The sequence below is a fragment of the Lissotriton vulgaris genome, chromosome 2_1 (assembly GCF_964263255.1).
Source record: "Lissotriton vulgaris chromosome 2_1, aLisVul1.2, whole genome shotgun sequence".
Lineage (NCBI taxonomy): Eukaryota > Metazoa > Chordata > Amphibia > Caudata > Salamandridae > Lissotriton > Lissotriton vulgaris.
This window is the reverse complement of record NC_141687.1, coordinates 313,288,722-313,307,036: the sequence shown is the minus strand read 5'-3', so window position 1 is coordinate 313,307,036 and position 18,315 is coordinate 313,288,722. Positions and strand designations below refer to the sequence as shown.

At 45.2% G+C, this 18,315-nt stretch overlaps 1 protein-coding gene across 2 annotated transcripts in view; it reads left to right on the top strand.

The window, feature by feature from the left end:
* Positions 1-18,315, top strand: part of ALDH3A2 (aldehyde dehydrogenase 3 family member A2) — a 391,270-nt gene that overhangs the window by 121,941 nt on the left and 251,014 nt on the right. For both annotated transcript variants that reach the window (XM_086955006.1, XM_086955005.1), the window contains exon 4: positions 2,960-3,168. In XM_086955006.1, the coding sequence (XP_086811132.1) occupies positions 2,960-3,168 (209 nt within the window). The remainder of the gene's footprint in view (positions 1-2,959; positions 3,169-18,315) is intronic.

The window sequence follows — 18,315 nt, the reverse complement described above, 5'->3', positions numbered from 1 at the left end:
TGAAAAGCTGCAGTGGGGTGCGATATAGTCTGAGTAGAAATGTAAAGTGTATGAGTCTGGGTCTAGTGGTGGGCGGTCAGCAAATGGTTCTGTGCTCTCGCCTTGCTCTGCCTGGTGGGTAAGGGGTCTGCTATCTGAGAGTTTGGATTGTTTGGCCTCGTGTTTCCCCATGGTGAGGACTGCTAGCGCAAAAAAAAAAATGACCACAGAGCAGGGTCTCCCAGATGCAAGATGGACACGTTGTACACCAAGCTGCGGGCAAGAACATCCAGAGTGAGCGGTCTCCGTCTGCAAAAGATGAACGTCGAGTGGTGTGTGGTGCCGCCCTGTGTTGTTCAGCGGAGCTCCGCCACACCATTGAAGGGCATGAGCAGGCTCGCCCTCTGGGATCGGGGCCAGTTCAGGCGACCCCAGCAGGCACTGGATAAGGGTGAAGTGCTGTGTGCCCAGCAAGGGAAACTGCTAGGATCCACGCCCAACGGTACAACAGTGCATCCCCTGATCTACAGGACTGTAGAGTGACCAGCCGAGGGGTGATAGAGGAATATGCCAGGGCGGGGGCAGCCGAGGCGAGGCTCTTGCACCAGAAAGACTTCGGGGGAAGCCAGAAAGCAGCCAAGAGAACTGGGCCTGCCAGTCAAATCTGAGTGGATATGTTTGTTACCGCTCAAGGGGGTCGAAGTGGGTAATGCAGTAGCACTTAATGGCGGCAAGTTTCTGCATTGTGAGGAACACACTGAAGTGAACCACAGGGTAAGTAGCAGAAGCACTGCAGATGCCTGCCTCTATGCACGACACAAAGCTGCAAATGCCCAGCTCCCCACAGGGTCCAGGAGTTAGAATGTTGAGGTCGGGTCACACATGGAATGAAGGCCATAGGGGAGCAGGCACAGGTCGCAGGTGACCCGCAAGATGCGGCGAAATGTTAAGGGGCACCTGCCCCAAATCACCAGCCCTATGGAAGGGGGAATCTGACTGCTTACATAACCACAGCTGCCACTCACAGGCCACGGGAGTGACTCGAAAGCCAAGGCCGTGGGATGGCTTCCAATGGGCCACCAGAGAAGAAGGCACAGGGCTGCCTGCCTACTGTGCTACTCCCAGCCCAAGGAGCCATTGGTGGTCCCATGGTCACGCTCGATCCGGTCTGGGACAGCTCTGCCTTGACTGCCCATCTGGTTGCAGCGTTGGTAAGTTGTAGGTGAGGGTGTCATGGTGCCACATGGATCCAGCGGGCACATCAGTGATTTAGCACCAGACCTCACACCGCACATCCATTGGTGTAAAGGGGCAGTGCGCCCTAACCGCAGGCGCAGATGGGCACCATCAGTCTCTCCACAGTGATCTCATGGAGGGTAGTTGTCAACAGCTCACAGTTGCAGGGTCATCCGCAGCCAAGGCACACCTCCCGGCTCTGGGACAACACTCCCTGCCTGGCTCCATCCTGCGTGGTCGGCAGTTCAGGGCCATGCGCACCGCACCAGTCGCCGACTCACCAGTCCCACTTAGAGGGCACATCTAGGGACTCCGGTGCCAGAGGCAGGGTCGCAGCTGTGAGGTGACCCTGTGCAGGCAATGGCTGGCGTTTGGGAGCCCAGTTGGTGATGGATAAATGATGAATTTGAGGTCCGGACGGCAGAGCCCTTTAAAGACTGGCCATCTTGCTGCCCGGCGGAACCGCGCGCCCTACTTCACTACTTAGTTAAATGCTAACATCAAGGGTATATTGCCACATTCAAAACCTATTTTAAAGAAGCTGCCCCTTGCGTCAACTCCCCGTCAAGATACCCCTTGTGCTTCTGTAGCTTTCAGTACAAGGATGCAGAAAAAGTATCTCTTCATGCGCAAGAGATCCCGTAGGGGCACAGCCTGGCTACTTTACTGTCATTACAGGAAACCCATATCAGACCTGCATTTTCTGGTCTACACTTTCCTTCAGTGACAGAGAGAACACACTTCAGCACCCTGCATCTAGTTCACAGGGAAGTAGTTGCTCGTGCCCAGCGGTTCCTAGTCAAGCTTCTGCATATTTGTATGCTAAAGGTAGATACCCCAGTATGGCTGTCTACAAAGACATGTACAAATGATTTCACACAATGTCCCTTCACATAGTAGGAATGTCCTAACGCAACGCCTCAGACTTGAGTTAGACTTCTGAAATGTAATAGAGGACTAAAGATTCACATCTTGTGTCCCCACTCACGGCTTAGATTGGGTCTTGCCCTCCTCTTCCTCTCCACTAACTATTGATACTTGCCTCCATGGCTTCTCATCCTTCCTTCATACTGCAGTCATAAGGCAAAGACCTTTTTTGTTTTTTAGTTGTCGCAGCCGTTATACATCAACATATCTTTTGTGGTTCTCCTACTTCTAAGGCTTTCCATATTAGTACTACAAAAGGGGATGATGGACGGAGCGTTTGAGCAAATCATTCACTCACCCCCAGTCAACGGATCTGGGTTTAATCCATCACCATTCTTTAGCTCACTCCGCCACCCCAGTTCAGACATGGCCATATGCAAATCAGTCTGACCCTGTGCCTCATGGGAACAGTCCAGCCCGAACTGCCAAGCCATGTCTTACCTGGACCAGAAACAAGCATCCTGGGACCGGTTTCGGATTCATAATCCTCATCAGCCAGGCTATCTTGAATCCATATTAGCACACCACGATAGAGGCTTTGAACATTGGCCGAGAAACTATCTTTTCTTTGTTAACCACTTCTCTTGCACTAATACAGCTCCTTCGCTTCAGCCTCAAAACATGCTCAGAAATTTGCTGCAACACTCGAAAAATCTCTAAAATATTTAATCATTACAGGTAAGTAACCTAACCCTAATCCACTTTCATGAAAATAGTCATTTGCACCTGCCCAGTTGTGTAGCGATCATGCATGTGCCCTGCTTCTGGCTGTAGAGATTTCTTCTGAGACGGATTACTTTTTGTTTTCTATGAACAGGAGGCATTTCAAGTTGTCAACGGTGGGGTGGCAGAGACAACTCAACTTCTTAAGGAGAGGTTTGATCACATTTTGTATACTGGGAGCACCAGCGTGGGGAAGATAGTCATGGAGGCTGCTTCCAAGCACTTAACGCCAGTCACCCTTGAACTGGGTGGCAAAAGTCCATGCTACATTGATAAGAACTGTGACGTGGATACAGCTTGCAGGTGAGAGGTTACTTGTCTTATCTTACTAGGCCTGAGGTGAAGGCAGATAAGATGCAGCAGTTGTGAAGCTTTCAAGCTTTTATGAATGTCCTCCTCGCTCTCCCACGTAGCTGAAACGTCTGAATTCATACTACATGATGTGATGACCTGTCTCTGTGTGGTGGTCTGGTTCCATGCTAGAACTTAGAGCTTGGAACCACCTGTCACCAGTGTTCATCTAATATGTAAGTTCCATATTTGTCAGTTGTTAGCTGACTGTTGGTTGGGGCTGAATAAATGTTACTCCCCAATGGTTTGCAGAAGGTTGCCTAGGTCCCCCTGGTATGAGATTGCAGTTGATATTGTGGAGCCGTTACATGGTGAGCATCAAACTCAGTTTATTTTGGTTTTGTTGGACTTGTATTCAAGATGGGTGGAGGTTAGTTTGGTGAGGGAGATTACAAGTGAGTCTGTTATTTCTTTCTTGGAGTCTGTCTTTAAGCGCAAGAGTTACCCGAACTCTATTCTTTCTGACAATGGGCCACAATTTTGTTCTAGGAAAGTTGAGGATTATCTCAGTAGGTGTGGTATAGTTGACAAGAGGATTTCTTTGTATCATTCTGAGGCAAATGGTGCTTTGGAGAGACTTAACAAGACTTTGAAGGAAAGCATTCAGTTGGCAAGGGTTAACAATTTGGACTGGAGAAGGGAGTTACAGAACAGAATTTCTGCTTATCGATTCTCTCCACACTCAACTACAGGAAAGACTCCGTTTGAACTCTTCAAGGGTAGGGCGCCTAATACTTGTTTGTGTCCTGCCTGGATGGCTGCAGACAAGGGTGGAAAAAATAATGATGTGGGTGCATGGAGAGAAAGGGAATTGAAACTACAGTGGCGAAGGAAGTTGTATGTAGATAGGAGAAACTCTGCAAAAGAATCCAAATTCAAGGTAGGGGAAGTGGTAAAGATTAGGGCTCCTGTGGGTTGTCAAAATTGGTCAAAGTTTTCTGTTCCTAGAACCATTGTAAAAATTTTCAAAAATGCTGTAAAGACGGAGGATGGTCGTATCTGGAACAATAGTCGTGTTTCTCATTTTGGGGGTAAAGGGAAATGTGAAGATAATGTTGTTGTTCCAGATTTGCATACTGATTCTTCTCGTAAGAGTGTGAGAGTACGCAGGCCTCCTGTTCACTTGCGTGATTATGTATAGGAACCTTTTCTATTGTTTCTTCATATGTTTCTGTTGTCTATTTTATTGCTGGACTTCTAAACCTGTTTAGTGTTTAAGAGGGAGAAGTGGGATGACCTGTCTCTGTGTGGTGGTCTGGTTCCATGCTAGAACTTAGAGCTTGGAACCACCTGTCACCAGTGTTCATCTAATATGTAAGTTCCATATTTGTCAGTTGTTAGCTGACTGTTGGTTGGGGCTGAATAAATGTTATTTGTTAACCTTATCCTGGATGAACTCTACTTTATTACACATGACAGCGTGTATATCGAATTAACTAACATGGGAGTGTTTTTGTAAGGTTTAATTTCAGATATAACGTTCTTTGGCATTCTTATAACTGACACCTAGGCAGCCTTTGTTATAACAGCTGCTATCAAGGGCTCATACAACATTAAACCATGTGCATGTTGTAGATATGTCCGGTTCGTCCATAGCCAAGGGAACTGGCTTGAAATGAGATGCTTTGCCATGGAACACCACCAACACCGTAAAATATCATATGTGTTCTCTGATGTTAAATTAAACAATATTTTAGATGTTTTCTTTTGTGATCTCAGATTTTGGGAGAACTCCGAATAATGTATCTTGTAAGTTTATTCTGCACTGGTAATGGCTGAATTAAACACAATTGCGGTACAAAAGACTAATGGACCTGTTCTTACATTGAACATTATTGGACGGGATAGCCTCTATAAAAACACCACCAAGAGCATGTAGCATCTGATTTGCATACCCAGCAATCATGCTCTCATGCTCACCAGTCTTGGCTCTGAATACGTAACTCGTTTCAGAATGTATCCCTAGAGAAAGGGGTGATTTCCTATCATGGTAAATGTACATCTGGTGGCTTAGCGCTAAATTAATCAACTTCAGAGATCTGTGTTTGATTGCATGATCATAAGTTCTAGTCCTGGTGGGTTCATTCATCCTTGGTGGATAAAAGTATTACCATTGAGCAGGGTAACAATAAGACACCTGTTACATAGAGCAAAGACCACCCTGTGTGAATGTGTGCTTTACATTATTGTGTTAAGGCGAAAGGGCTCATCAAACTGGGGAATAATTGTTTCACTAGAGAGCTGTTGGTGTGAAATTCTGCTGCTAACAATCTAATTCTCTTGGGCTTCAAGCTTTCTTGGCAGCTCTTTTACTTAGTCACTACTCCTTTGCCTCAAATATGCGAAGAGACCTAGTAACTTTCCCATTAATTAATATGACTCTTAACTTTGTTTCCTGGTCTTGGATGTTGGCTGGTGTGTTTGAAGCTGTGTTTGTGTCCGTTGGATTCTTAATGATGAGGTTGACATGATTTTTAATAGGGAGTCTCAAAGTGAAGATAACGTGTCCAAATTTTGAGTTGCTCTTTTTTTTTTTTTAACAGCGAATACTTTTTTCAAATACTTCTTCAGTTACTTAGTTTTTTTTAGCTTGAACCTCAATCCAGGTTTGGAATACATTTATTACAGAAAGGGATACCATTGGGTACGAATACAACATTCATATACAAAAATTGTTTGCTCCTTTTCTATTTGATTTACTGAAAAAATAATTGTCATCAGGTATAAGAAGTTTTAAGCATTGGAAGAAATCATAAGAACATTTAGTAGCTGTTAACATTGTTGTAAGCATGGTGACAATTCCTCTTCTTACTTTTTCTAGTTCCATTATTTTTATGCTTTCTGACTTTACTATTTTGTTTTTTTACCTTATTCAGAAGTTCCTATTTGTGTCATGGAAAGTGTAAAGTTTTAAACGTGTAGAAATGCTAAAAATGTCTGCTCGTTGTGTGCCTGCTTTTGTCACGATAATGCAGTTGACACATTTGTCGCCATGTCTGTTTTGTCTTATCACTGGTTTAGTGTTAGCTAGCCCCACTATTGTTTTCAAATTCTAAAACAAGATTGGTATTCAAGTACTACAAAAACCTAGGTACCAGAACATACTTTAAAGTGGGATTGCACGCCAGGACCATTGGGACAGAGATCATGCCAGTTTGCAGAGTCAACTTCCGTCCTTGGAGACGACCCCTGTTGACTGTTGATATTCGAGCCTCAAACAAGTTGTCTTAGGAAATAGCTTGCTTGTTATTTGATAATGAAAACGCAGGTATACTGTTGGTACCATCTCTGAAACTCGAGAACAGGCTTGCTATTTATTGCTTCAGATCATAACTGGGAGGAGAACGCTCCATAACAGAGCATGTACTGTTTGGTAACTCTAGGCTTGCTGACACTAGTGCACCCGCTGTCAAGTACCGGGATTGAGCTCTGCCGGCACAGGGCTTGGTTGCGTCCCACAAGGGCTCGCATCCCATGCCTGGCAGGTGGCTATCCTTAAAAATATCCCACTCAGAGAAGGAACTCGACTGAAAGTTGCTGATTAATGCACTGTGGTATGCCATCACTGGCTCATTCACAACACATTGGTGGTGCCCTAAACCTTGGCCTGCTGTAGGAGGGACTGATCTGAATTGTGGCCCAGGTAGTCAAGTAATGGGCTTACTGTGGGACTCTGAGGAATGGATACTATATGCCAGACTAAAATGTTATGTGATTGTGACCTTACGGCCCTCAATGTGAAAAACAGCATTGACAACCACAGTGGGTGAGATGGCTGTGGTGGTGAGGTGCTAGAAACCAATTCATATAATGAGTACTTGGCTTCCCTGACAACCAAGAGATCATCCTGTTTGACACTTGAATTACAGGCTGTGTGCTGCATGAGGAGTAGGAATTCATTGGGGAAGACCACATTCATGGAATGACTGACTATCTACTGTCATAGAGCAGGCAACAGTTACCACCTAAATCCGTAATAGCTGGCTTGCTTAAAGAAATAAAGTAGAGTTTGCTCCCTTTTGGCTCAACAATTGATCATCATACTTTCCAAATGTTTTGCAAAGGTGTAGAGAAGGCAGGATAGACACGGTAATACATTAACAGAGAAGGAGATCAGAGTGTCAGATGTTGAGGACTCATGTCAAGGCTCTGCTGCACCACTGACAGCCATCTCCGAAGAACTTCACACAGTGTAACTGAAATGTAAACATGATGACCTTGAAGGGCGCTCGTGCCGAAATAATATCAGGGTAATGGTGTTGCAGAGTCTGAGCGACCCACTTCAGGGAGCTCTTTGTAGAGAAGAGGTGCCTTTACACCTGTGTTTCGAATTGAAAGGTTCCACAGATTCCTGGCCCCTAGGCCCCACCCAGATCAAAGCCCTAGGCCACACCCAGATCAAAGCCCTAGGCCAATCATCGCCTGTTTAGTGTCTGTGTCCCTGAAACTCAGTACTGTGTCCAAAATGGGCTCAATCTGACTTCCAGTATGACGATGGCTCTCCAGTGGCGTTCTCTCCTCACTTTACACAGTTGGCGCAAGAATCTAGGAAATTATTCCTGGAAATCAAAATAAAAGGGAAAAAACAGCATTGTAAACAAGAAGTCCAATACTCCCTGATTTTCACTTTAAAACTGAGGGTGGAGAATAGTGGGAAAATATCCTTTTCACTTAGCTGGAGGCAGTGCAGGGATTTTTAGACACTCCTTTCAGGTCCGCAGGAGGGTCCAGGCCAGGAGCCAGTAACCAGAGCCATGGTCACAGTAGCCAGAAAAGTCTTCCTCCTTGCATCGATAACGACTATTATATTTTTTAATATCTCTGCTTGTTTGTATTTAGTATAGACGGAAACGTGTTATCTCAACGAGGAGACTGTTTTCAATGACTGTGCTGATTGGGAAAGTAGCAAACCCAATAATGTAATTGTCTCACGGTCAGTGTACTGAGAATGAAGACTATTTTGTTAGAAATATTTTGTATTCTGCTGCTTGACCACATGGCATCCGCTTATAATAGAATGATTACGTATGGGCAAAACTCTAATATAAGCTATGGGATCGATGCAATCTCCAAAATAGTTATTTGCATCTCGCCCATCCCATAGGGCGCAGAATGGTGAATATGAACATCACTGCCCAGGTTGATCATTGGGAAAACTTTGGGGAGGTAATATTTAACAGCCATTGGGGTCAGAATGGGAGGACAAGTTATGTTTAAGGGACTTCTATATACATTACTATGATGTACTTTCAAAGTCCTATTTCACTGTAATGTTTCTCAGTGTGTGGTTGTTAAACCACTGAGACTTTGCATATACATCATAGTAATGTATATAGGACATAAATGATCCAACATGACTGCACACAACAGGGCTTGCACCACTCTAAAATCGATCAGCTTTATTTGTACACGGCGTTAATAATCCCCACAAAACGTGAATTAACCTATCCTAAAAGACAAAGGGTGATTGAGGATTTTTTTTAAGAAACTCACACACCACCAGGAGCGCTTCTTATCTGTGCAACTGCACGGGGATGACCGATATTCCTCCTCGTTTTTGACATACTCCAGCGGGGGGGGACATTTGAATAAAACAAAAAGTGAATTACATACTCCAAGAATGGATACTGGAAACATAAATTTGCGTAATGTTTATGGGAGCCTTGTAGGGTCACTGAACTTTTACAGTGAGTTAATTGTAGTATCTAAGAAGTTTGTGGAGCATGCTAATCTGTGGGTAGGCGATTTCAGATTAGTATTTTTGACACAGCTGGATACATTGGCTAAACCCAATAGAACCACCTCACAAACCAGTGCAGCACTGGCTAAGATGATGTAACTTGAGTTGGTCGATGTCTGCAGAATTATATACCTCATTGGAGCAGGTTACCCATATTACCTGTCGACACATGCCAGCTCACATATCGAAATGTCGCTATAGCCACATTTCTATATGTGAGCTGGCATGTATCGACAAGTAGGATGCTAGCTTGGATTCTAAAAGCACAAAAGGATGACCCGCAGATAATAAGTCTCTTTCGGCAGGATAGTTGCATGCTCACTGACCTAGTAGCTAACCCAAACACTTTTAAATCTGTTATGAACAATTGTATACCTCACTCTTCGGCTATACTGTAGATGAAATAGCAAAATATTTTAATAACATAGCATTGGCGTGGGTGGAGGGAGTGGTCTGCGAGCTCCTTAACTCACTATTAACAGTTTACAATCTAAAACAAGCAATGGAGGCATTAGTGAATGGGAAGGCTCCAGGTAATGATGGCTTTCCCATTGAATTTTACAAGGAGTTCTCCAACATAATTGCCCCAGCTAATACGGATCTACGAGGCTATTAGAGGTTGTGTATTTCCCCCTCCGATGCGCGAAACAGTATTGCCAAAGCAGGTTGCAATCTTAGTCAGTCAGCTTCATATAAACCACTGTTATTACTCAGTGTTAAAAATAAAAGTCTGGTTAAGATACTGGTGCACAGATTACAATTCTGGGGGCGTGGCCAATCTGTGAAGCGAAATGGCCGCAGGCTAGAGGAGCTACGACACCCGTGAATTTCTCCTGACTATCCGCCACATCAATCCGGCTCCTACTGCGTTTGGAAAACGCATATATCCTTGCTGTTACAACCCCGCTGTGCGACGAAGGCTTGGACTGTAAGCCGACAGGAGTGAAGCCAGTGGGAAACGGAGGCCTGATCAGCTTCCCCCTGTAAAAAGCTGTGGCAGCTGCAGCGCGAAGTCAACGAATTGCAGACCTTCTGTAAACACGCAGAGGAAGAGCTGGAATACTATGAAGGGCACACCCGCCGCAACAACGTGGGCATCATCAGGGCTTCCAGAGAAAGTGGAAGTGAAGGCGGCGGATCTTTTTGTGGAAGACCTCATCCTTTCTCACCTCCGGCCCAAGGAACTTTCCAAGTTTTTCGTGGTTGAAAGGGCACACAGAGTCCCGGGTGGGAAGCCAAAGCCTGGAGCACCTCCCCCGCCATTCTTGGGCAGATTACTAAAATTCCGGGATTGACACGTACCCTCCAGACCGCCAGGAATGCCCCGCCGCTCCGCTATGAGAACTCTAAGGTCTGCTTTTTTCCGTAGTTTATCCTCGCTGTGCAGAAACCGAGACGATCATTTTTGGCAGTCAAGAAGAAACTCCGGGATTGGGGGTTAAGTATGCGATGTGATGTACCGAGCCCGCCTCCGGGTTGAGGAGGATGGTAGAGCTTGCTTTTTTGATCATCCGGAAGACGCTTCGGACTGGCTTGAGTCAGTCAAAATCAACTGGGATATACCCAAATCACCCTGTTATACCTAGGTATGGGACGTAATTTATACAATAGAAAATAGTATAAAAGGAAAAAATACAGCACAATTTATGAGAAGAGCACATTGAATTAACCCCTCCAAAATTCCAATTATTTTTGGGTAAATATCAAAACAGTTTCATATCACTCATGCACAGAGGCGCCTCATCAATGGAATAAACACAAAAATGATATATCACAAGACAGAAAAAATCAATATATACAATAACCCTACAGGAATAATTCTCACTAGTGTCCCCCTTGCAATTCAGGGTAAACTACTTGGAGGTAGTCCGGGGGACACACCTAGGGTGATATGAACTAATGGACCTAATTCTAGTATGGCATTTTACAGATATACAGATTATTAAATTACAACAACTCCTCCTTAGAAGTGTTGATGTGACCACGTTTCAGCATTTTCTTCTTAGGCCTCCTCAGGACTGGGGTTATACATTAATGTGGAAGACATCAAAAAATGCTGGGGTTCGAGGTCTCAAACACCATATAGGTGTCTCAGTGCTCCGGGTACAGTGACCTCCCCATCAAATTGGTAGAACACCCTGCCGATTTGACTCATGGAAAGTGTCACCATCCGCATCAAAATTGTCTCGTAGAACCAATCAATCGACTTTCGTCATGACAACCAGGGTTCCAATCTCCTCAGTCAACTTCTAAACTCCTATGTACACCGCGGACTGGCTTGAGGGCTGGAGAAGTGCGGAGGATCAGAACGCTCAAAGATGAGTGCCCTTTGACTCTGACTGTCTCCGAACCGTAAGATGCATGTACTGAGATTCTTGAAGGTATGGTTGGGCTTATGCTGGGAGGTGCTGAGCGTGTAGAGACCCGGGTAGGGGCTTGTCCTTACAAAGTGGGGAACCGTATTGACAAATGGTAGATCTATTTGCCTTTAAATCTAAAGTAGGAGCCTTAATTTTCTTTTCCACTAGGGGAGGGTTCATGTGGGAACTAGCTCCGCCCCCCCAAAGTTAAGCTACAGTTAGTTACCAGTTCGGGCGACAGGCACTCTGCATAGTGTTTGATGGGCAGTTTGAGGCCCAGAGTGCAGGGTGGGAGGATGTTGGGTTGGAATTGGGGATCTTAATTTGTTTTTCTTTGTTCTTTATTTACGCTTGTCGACTGATCTATTCTTCGAGCTGGAGCAAATAAGTATGAACTCTTTTCGTAATGCTGGGGACCCACCGTGGCGGACACTTTAGACTGTTAAGCTTGACATCCTCTTGTATCTGGCCACCCCCATGTCATCCCTATGAGTCGTGCTCGACATCTTTACCATCTTTGGGAGATATTCCGGGTACAGGATTAGCTGGGGTTAAGTCCCTCCTGTATGTTCTCAGTGGTGATTTCCCCCCCCCCCCTTACCTCACGACTGTCCTATGCAAATAGCAAAAGAGGGTTTCCGCTACCTGGGCATCTTTATCACAGCGGACCTCAGGCTCCGATACGAGCGCAATTTACTCCCCCCCACTCAATAGACTAAAAAATGATGTCACCACCTGGAAGAAACTTCTGCTCTCACTATTAGGAAGGGTGGCATTATTCAAAATGTCACTGCTACGTTTTTTATACGCTCTGCAAAATTCCCATGACTTAGTTGCAGCCAGATACTTTGGCGAGATTGAGAGTCTGCAGAGAGATCTGTTATGGGATGGACGGCCACGCTTAGCACTACAGATGGTGGTCCTGAGCTGGTATGACAGGGGTATTAGTTTACCAGACATAAAACAATATTACTGGGCCGCACACCTGGCGGCCATTAACCACTGTGTATATATATATATAGACAGGGTGATGACCCGACATATAGAATGTACAAGTGGTTATTACCTGGGAGGCATTTACTACAGAGTTCTCTACTCTAGGCCCCAGAGATATCACCTTACGGGACCGACCCAGCACTCTGTGGCAATTTGGCATGTTGCAAACAGGAGCATGGGGTGGGACAAAAAATTCTCTCTGGCTACCCCTCTATGGGACTCTGAACGATTGGGTACAATAGGCACCACAAAAGGGATTGACAAGAGGGACCTGATCGGAATCTCCACAATTGGAGACCTTTGGGAAAACGGGGCAATTATACCATTCTCTGCTCTGCGGCAGAGCCACGAGCTCGTGGATTCGGCGCTTTTCAGATATCTGCAAATCAGACATGCACTACAGTCAAACTTACCCAAAGACACCTCCCTACCGGACGCTTCACCTTTAGAGGACAGTCTCTTGGACGGTTACCTGCCAGATGGGGTTATATCATTGACGTATAAAAAGCTGATAAACAACACTCCAGATCCTCTGATGCGCCGCTGTGAGGGAGATGAATTGGAGATAGATGACGAGGAGTGGCAGGAGGCTCTAGCCTCCCCGAGGGAGGTTGCAATCTCTAATAGACTGCTCCTTATCAAGCTAAAGATCCTCCACCTGGTCTATGTTTCTGGTAGATGAGGGCGGCTGTAGACGTGGATGTGTGAAGCTTGGCTCATTTATGCGCATTCTATGGGAATGCCCTCTTATCCAGTCCTACTGGTCACGAGTGCATGAGTGATGTATTGGGGTAACCAAATGGCCAAAAGGTGTCTTTTAAATATTTGTTAGCCCACTGACCTTAATAGCAGGGACAAACTCTGGGCTACACTGGGACAGATGATAGCCAAACAAAACATTGCGCAGTTGTGGGGGCGGGAGACCCACCCAGGGTGGACTCCTGGAAAAATGACATGAACTGGTGTATTTGTAGGGAAAAGATTTTCTATGTCTCCCGTGGATGGGCCAATAAATGGTCCTCTATATGGAACAAATCGAACACCTACCATGGGAGTATCTGTGCTCCCCCCCCCCCTTGATCCTGTGTCGGACGACCATCTTGCACCATAGTCATGGTTGTTAGCCACATTTACCTGTACATGTATGCTTATGATTGCTCTAGACTCGAACTATGTGTACATTTTCAATGCTCTGTAAAGTCGACTCTGATGGTTAATAAAAAGAAATTAAAGAAAAAAGATTACAATTCTATAATGCAAAAATGTGTCCCCCTCGCACAATCTGGGGTTATTCTTCAACAATTTAAATGCATTTAGCTTAGGCATACTGATGGCTATATTCCATTGAATGGACCCCGAAATATCAGCAGCTTCGATATTAATAGATGTGGAGAAGTCGTTTGATGCATTCGATTGTGAGTACACGCACCAGCTGCTTAAGTGGATAGGCTCACATTGTTGTATACACAGCCTATGTATAGCAATTGTGAAATTCAGCGCTGTGCAAGCTGAAGCTTTTTCCATAGGTAGAGGCACCGCCACGCCAGAGTTGCCAACTCTCATCCCTGATTTTTGCTCCATACATTGAACTGTTGGTGTCCTGGTCACTTGAATTTCATCCACCTAAGGGGATGGGGGCTGAAATCTATTTTAAATTGAAACGCTGCTAGTATCATTATATGCAGACAACATTATATATCTAAAACTCAGTTGAAAATACAGCCCATATACCGTATCTGTTTCGCTGGCTATTTGCCCCCGCAGACCAGTTGTTAAAAAGTCCGACACGTTCCCACTAACAGATAAAACCAGCCCCTGGACAGCGGAATAACCTCTTTGGTGGACACCGATTGGACTGATATACCTTGGGGAGTATATTACCAGAGAGATGACTGAGCTAATACAGAAGAATTTTAGAGTGGTTCATGAGAATATCTGAGTACAAGTAGGTAGATGGATCAAGCTCCCATTGTCAGTAGCTGGCCGGATATCATTAATTATAATCATCAAATCAATTAAAATAATTAAATCATAACATTAATGTACCGGTCTACTTATCTCAAGAGTTTTTAAAACAAACCTGGCAGCTGTAGACATATGCTGCACTGAAGCTGATATAATAGCTACTACAGGCTGGGAATGGTGGGAAATAGCAAAATATAGGGGATTGGATACACTGTACTCTCCTTTTGTGTATTGCACATAGTACATTCCTAGCAACCCTGGTGGAACACTCATCCCAAACACTGCTTCAGAAGCTTACTATTATGATGGGAGACTTCTTTCCGGAATTCACTTTCTTAAATGAGGGCGGCTGTAGACGTGGATGTGGGAAGCTCGGCTCATTTATGATCTTTCTATGGCAATGTCCTCTTATCCAGTCAGGAATTCAAAAGTAATGGGGAGTTGGCAAATTAGTGGTCTTAAATCGCTGGCTCAGACAAGATGCTTGCACAGTTTCCCCTGACTTCCCCCAACTGAGCTGATGAATCTAACAAAAATGTATATCGGGGGACATGACAGCAAACCAGTCTTTCATGCATAATAAAATAATCCACATAAACAAAAAGATTCTATCAAAAAAAGTGCAAGTGTTAGATTTAAGATTTTTACAGTTTTTTTACTTAAGGGAGTGTAAAGTGAGGCTATTCATCAGATCAGTGGGATGAAGGCACTATGTGCTTTTAAAATACCCCTCACACACTAAGAATCCCTTAGTGTCATGCTTCATCATTGGGGTCTTCCCGTCCCTCTACGGGGCGGGGCGTGCTGCGACCTACGAGCTACGCGGGAGCACTATTTTTTGTGATGAAAGACTATGTGTTAGTGCAGTGTCAGTAAGGTTGGTGAAGTGTAGGGACCTTGTGATATTGGCAGAAAAATTAAAAATTCCCTGGCTAGTGGAAAAAATAATTTTATTCACTTCCCTGGCTGGGAATGTTAAAAAGGGGTTGTGAGGTAGGGCTGCACAGCCCTACCTCACAGCCTGTGCAGCCCTACCTCACAACCCCTTTTTAGGTTTTGCCTCGCCAAAAAGATGCGCTCTGCGCATCTTTTTTGCGCAGCAAAAACCTAATGAGAACTGTAGTGTGGCTTTGGGTCGGCCCTCGTCATTCATTGGCTGGCTCCATAAATGGAGCCTAGCCATTGGATGAGGGGCCTGTCCGTCAATGCCGGACCAGACACGGGGGCGTTCCCGACATTCTTTGGCTTTTGCCGACGTCACGCGACGCCGGGAACGCCCCCGATTCTGTTCCGGCATTGCCGGCACCTCCCTTGCTCCCCCTCCCGCTTGTTTCCTGGTGCCAGTCTTCTGCTCCGGCCGGCCGTCGTCAGCTCTCTCCTCCCCCTTTCCCGCCCCCTCCCGCTTCTCTCTGATTCCCGCCTTCCGGTGAGACACTGTGATGAATGCCACTGAAAGCTCTGGATGGACTGGGCTGGGTCCGGGTCAGTCTGCTCGGTAGTGGGCTGACTAGTGACTGTCAATGACCTCCTGCAGCGCGAAGTGCTGTTCGAAACTCGGAAGCCACCGCCTCTTAACACTAGTGAGTACGAGGAAAGCACGGGCGGCCATGCGTTGCTTTGTTAATATTGCATACAGATCTGAAATCACCGTTTGAGGAGTGGAGCCGGGGAGGGGGCGGAGCTTCGTGGCGAGAGCTCCGTAACAGACACTTGCCCTCAACCAAGCCCTCCGCCCCCTTACCACTCACACAAACAAAACGGAAGTTGTCGGAACCAAGAAGAAAAGCGAAAGGAGGTAGGGAGGGGAAAAGAAGCTGCCAGGGCTGCCATGAATATTAAAGTAAAGCTGGGTCATAAGCTTCCAGCCATGGGAGTCTGTGACTTGTAAACGGCTGATAACCCATGACCCCATGACCTCTCATGGGAACGTTCACAGAGCAGCAGAACAACAGACATCCTTAGTATCGGCACAAAGCCATCGCTGGCACAGTGATTCAAGCAAGTGTATTTTGAGGGAAGGGCTGTGATAATAGCAAATATGCATTAGGCGGAGCGACCCTTGGCTTGGCTGCGGTCTTACCAGGCGCACTTACCTCCATATCCGGCTCCACTCACGGACCCTCGACATGCCGAAACGGTGAACTAGCAGGAAGTGAAACTTATCGCACTAAGCAGCAATGCCCCTCCCCCGCAGCGCCCGCGAGCAAACAAGACAAGCATTTAGTGCAATAGGTCCTGCATTTGCGAGAGGTTAAGCTATTAGCATTGTAAATTACAATGTCTTTTATTTAGATTTAAAAAAACAAAACAAAGGCATTGTCATTTACAATGCCAAGAGCTCAGACCCAGCAAATGCGAGACCTACTGCATTGCAAATGCTTGTTTATTCTGAAAGCATGACCAGTGTACCGCACAGATGAGCCGCACAGGGTATAATGTGTCTATGATTGCTGAACGTGACTGACAGATGGGCGTGGGCTGCAAAATGTTGTTGAACCTACCTTACGATTATGCCTCCACGTTGAACCTTCTTGGCATCTGTGAACCTAAAATCTCAAATTCGTCCCTTTCTAAGTGTTGGAAAATAACTGCACACATTAGCAGCACATTACCAGCACTCAGTTTATCGACCTCAGAAGATTGAACAGCCGTGTCGGCCCAGTCCGGATATGAAATAACGACCTGTGCAAACAAAAAATGTTAGCAGCGACTATTTTGGTTACTTGAGTCTTCCAGACAGCTCAGTTATTTCGTGGAGAGCACAGACGGGGCTGCTCTGCCACATTCAATAAACAGAAGCGCCACTGGCAATTGATGATCACTGTGACACTCCCCCATATTGAGCGCTGAAAAGTCCAGGTCAAGAAAAGATGCCTTAGTACTTGATTAACTGTGTAGTCAGAAACCTTCGAATAGCACGGCTATTTGCAAATGAAGGGTTGGCCTCTAAATGATGGATTTATGACTAGCTGAGGACTGGCGGTCAATCAAAATCGACTGACTCAAAAAACATAGTGCTTACCGACTTATCAAGGACACTGTGTAACGCCGCAAGTAAAAGTGAAACAAAAACAAGCATTGGAAATGCAATAGGTCTCGCATCAGGAAAGTTTGAGCTATTGGTCTTATAAATGGCATTTTTATTTATTTATGTGTTTGTTAAAAAAGCTAAATTAATAGCTTTGTCATTTACAATGCCAATAGTTATAACTTTCGCAAATGTGACACCTATAGCATTTGTAATGCAACATGTTTTTTATTTACGTGATTTAGATGTATTGATATTACAAATAACAATGGCTTTTATTTTTTTTGTTAAATTAATTGTTAAATAATGTATTTAATTTGTAATGGCAATAGCTTAAACTTTTGTAAATAACTTTTGTGAAGATTACATTCAGAGTTTTATATTGTGACGAAAATCCAAGAACAGAAGTGAAATATTAACATCTTTTTGTGATTTGTAATAAAGCGTGAACGCTTGAAAACAGCTTGAAACATTGAAAGAACATATTTGAACCAGCCTTTGACAATAAATTATGACGTAATGCAGCTAACACAAATGTAACGTGTGAAACTGCAGACTGTTATGTTCAGCCAGAGTGGAGCTTCAGAGTGGAGCTTCAGAGTGCAGAGTGGAGCTTCAGAGTGGAGCTTCAGAGTGGAGCTTCAGAGTGGAGCTTCAGAGTGGAGCTTCAGAGTGGAGCTTCAGAGTGGAGCTTCAGAGTGGAGCTTGAGAGTGGAGCTTGAGAGTGGAGCTTGAGAGTGGAGCTTCAGAGTGGAGCTTGAGAGTGGAGCTTGAGAGTGGAGCTTGAGAGTGGAGCTTGAGAGTGGAGCTTGAGAGTGGAGCTTGAGAGTGGAGCTTGAGAGTGGAGCTTGAGAGTGGAGCTTGAGAGTGGAGCTTGAGAGTGGAGCTTGAGAGTGGAGCTTCAGAGTGCAGAGTGGAGCTTCAGAGTGGAGCTTCAGAGTGCAGAGTGGAGCTTCAGAGTGCAGATTCAGAGTGGAGCTTCAGAGTGCAGAGTGGAGCTTCAGAGTGCA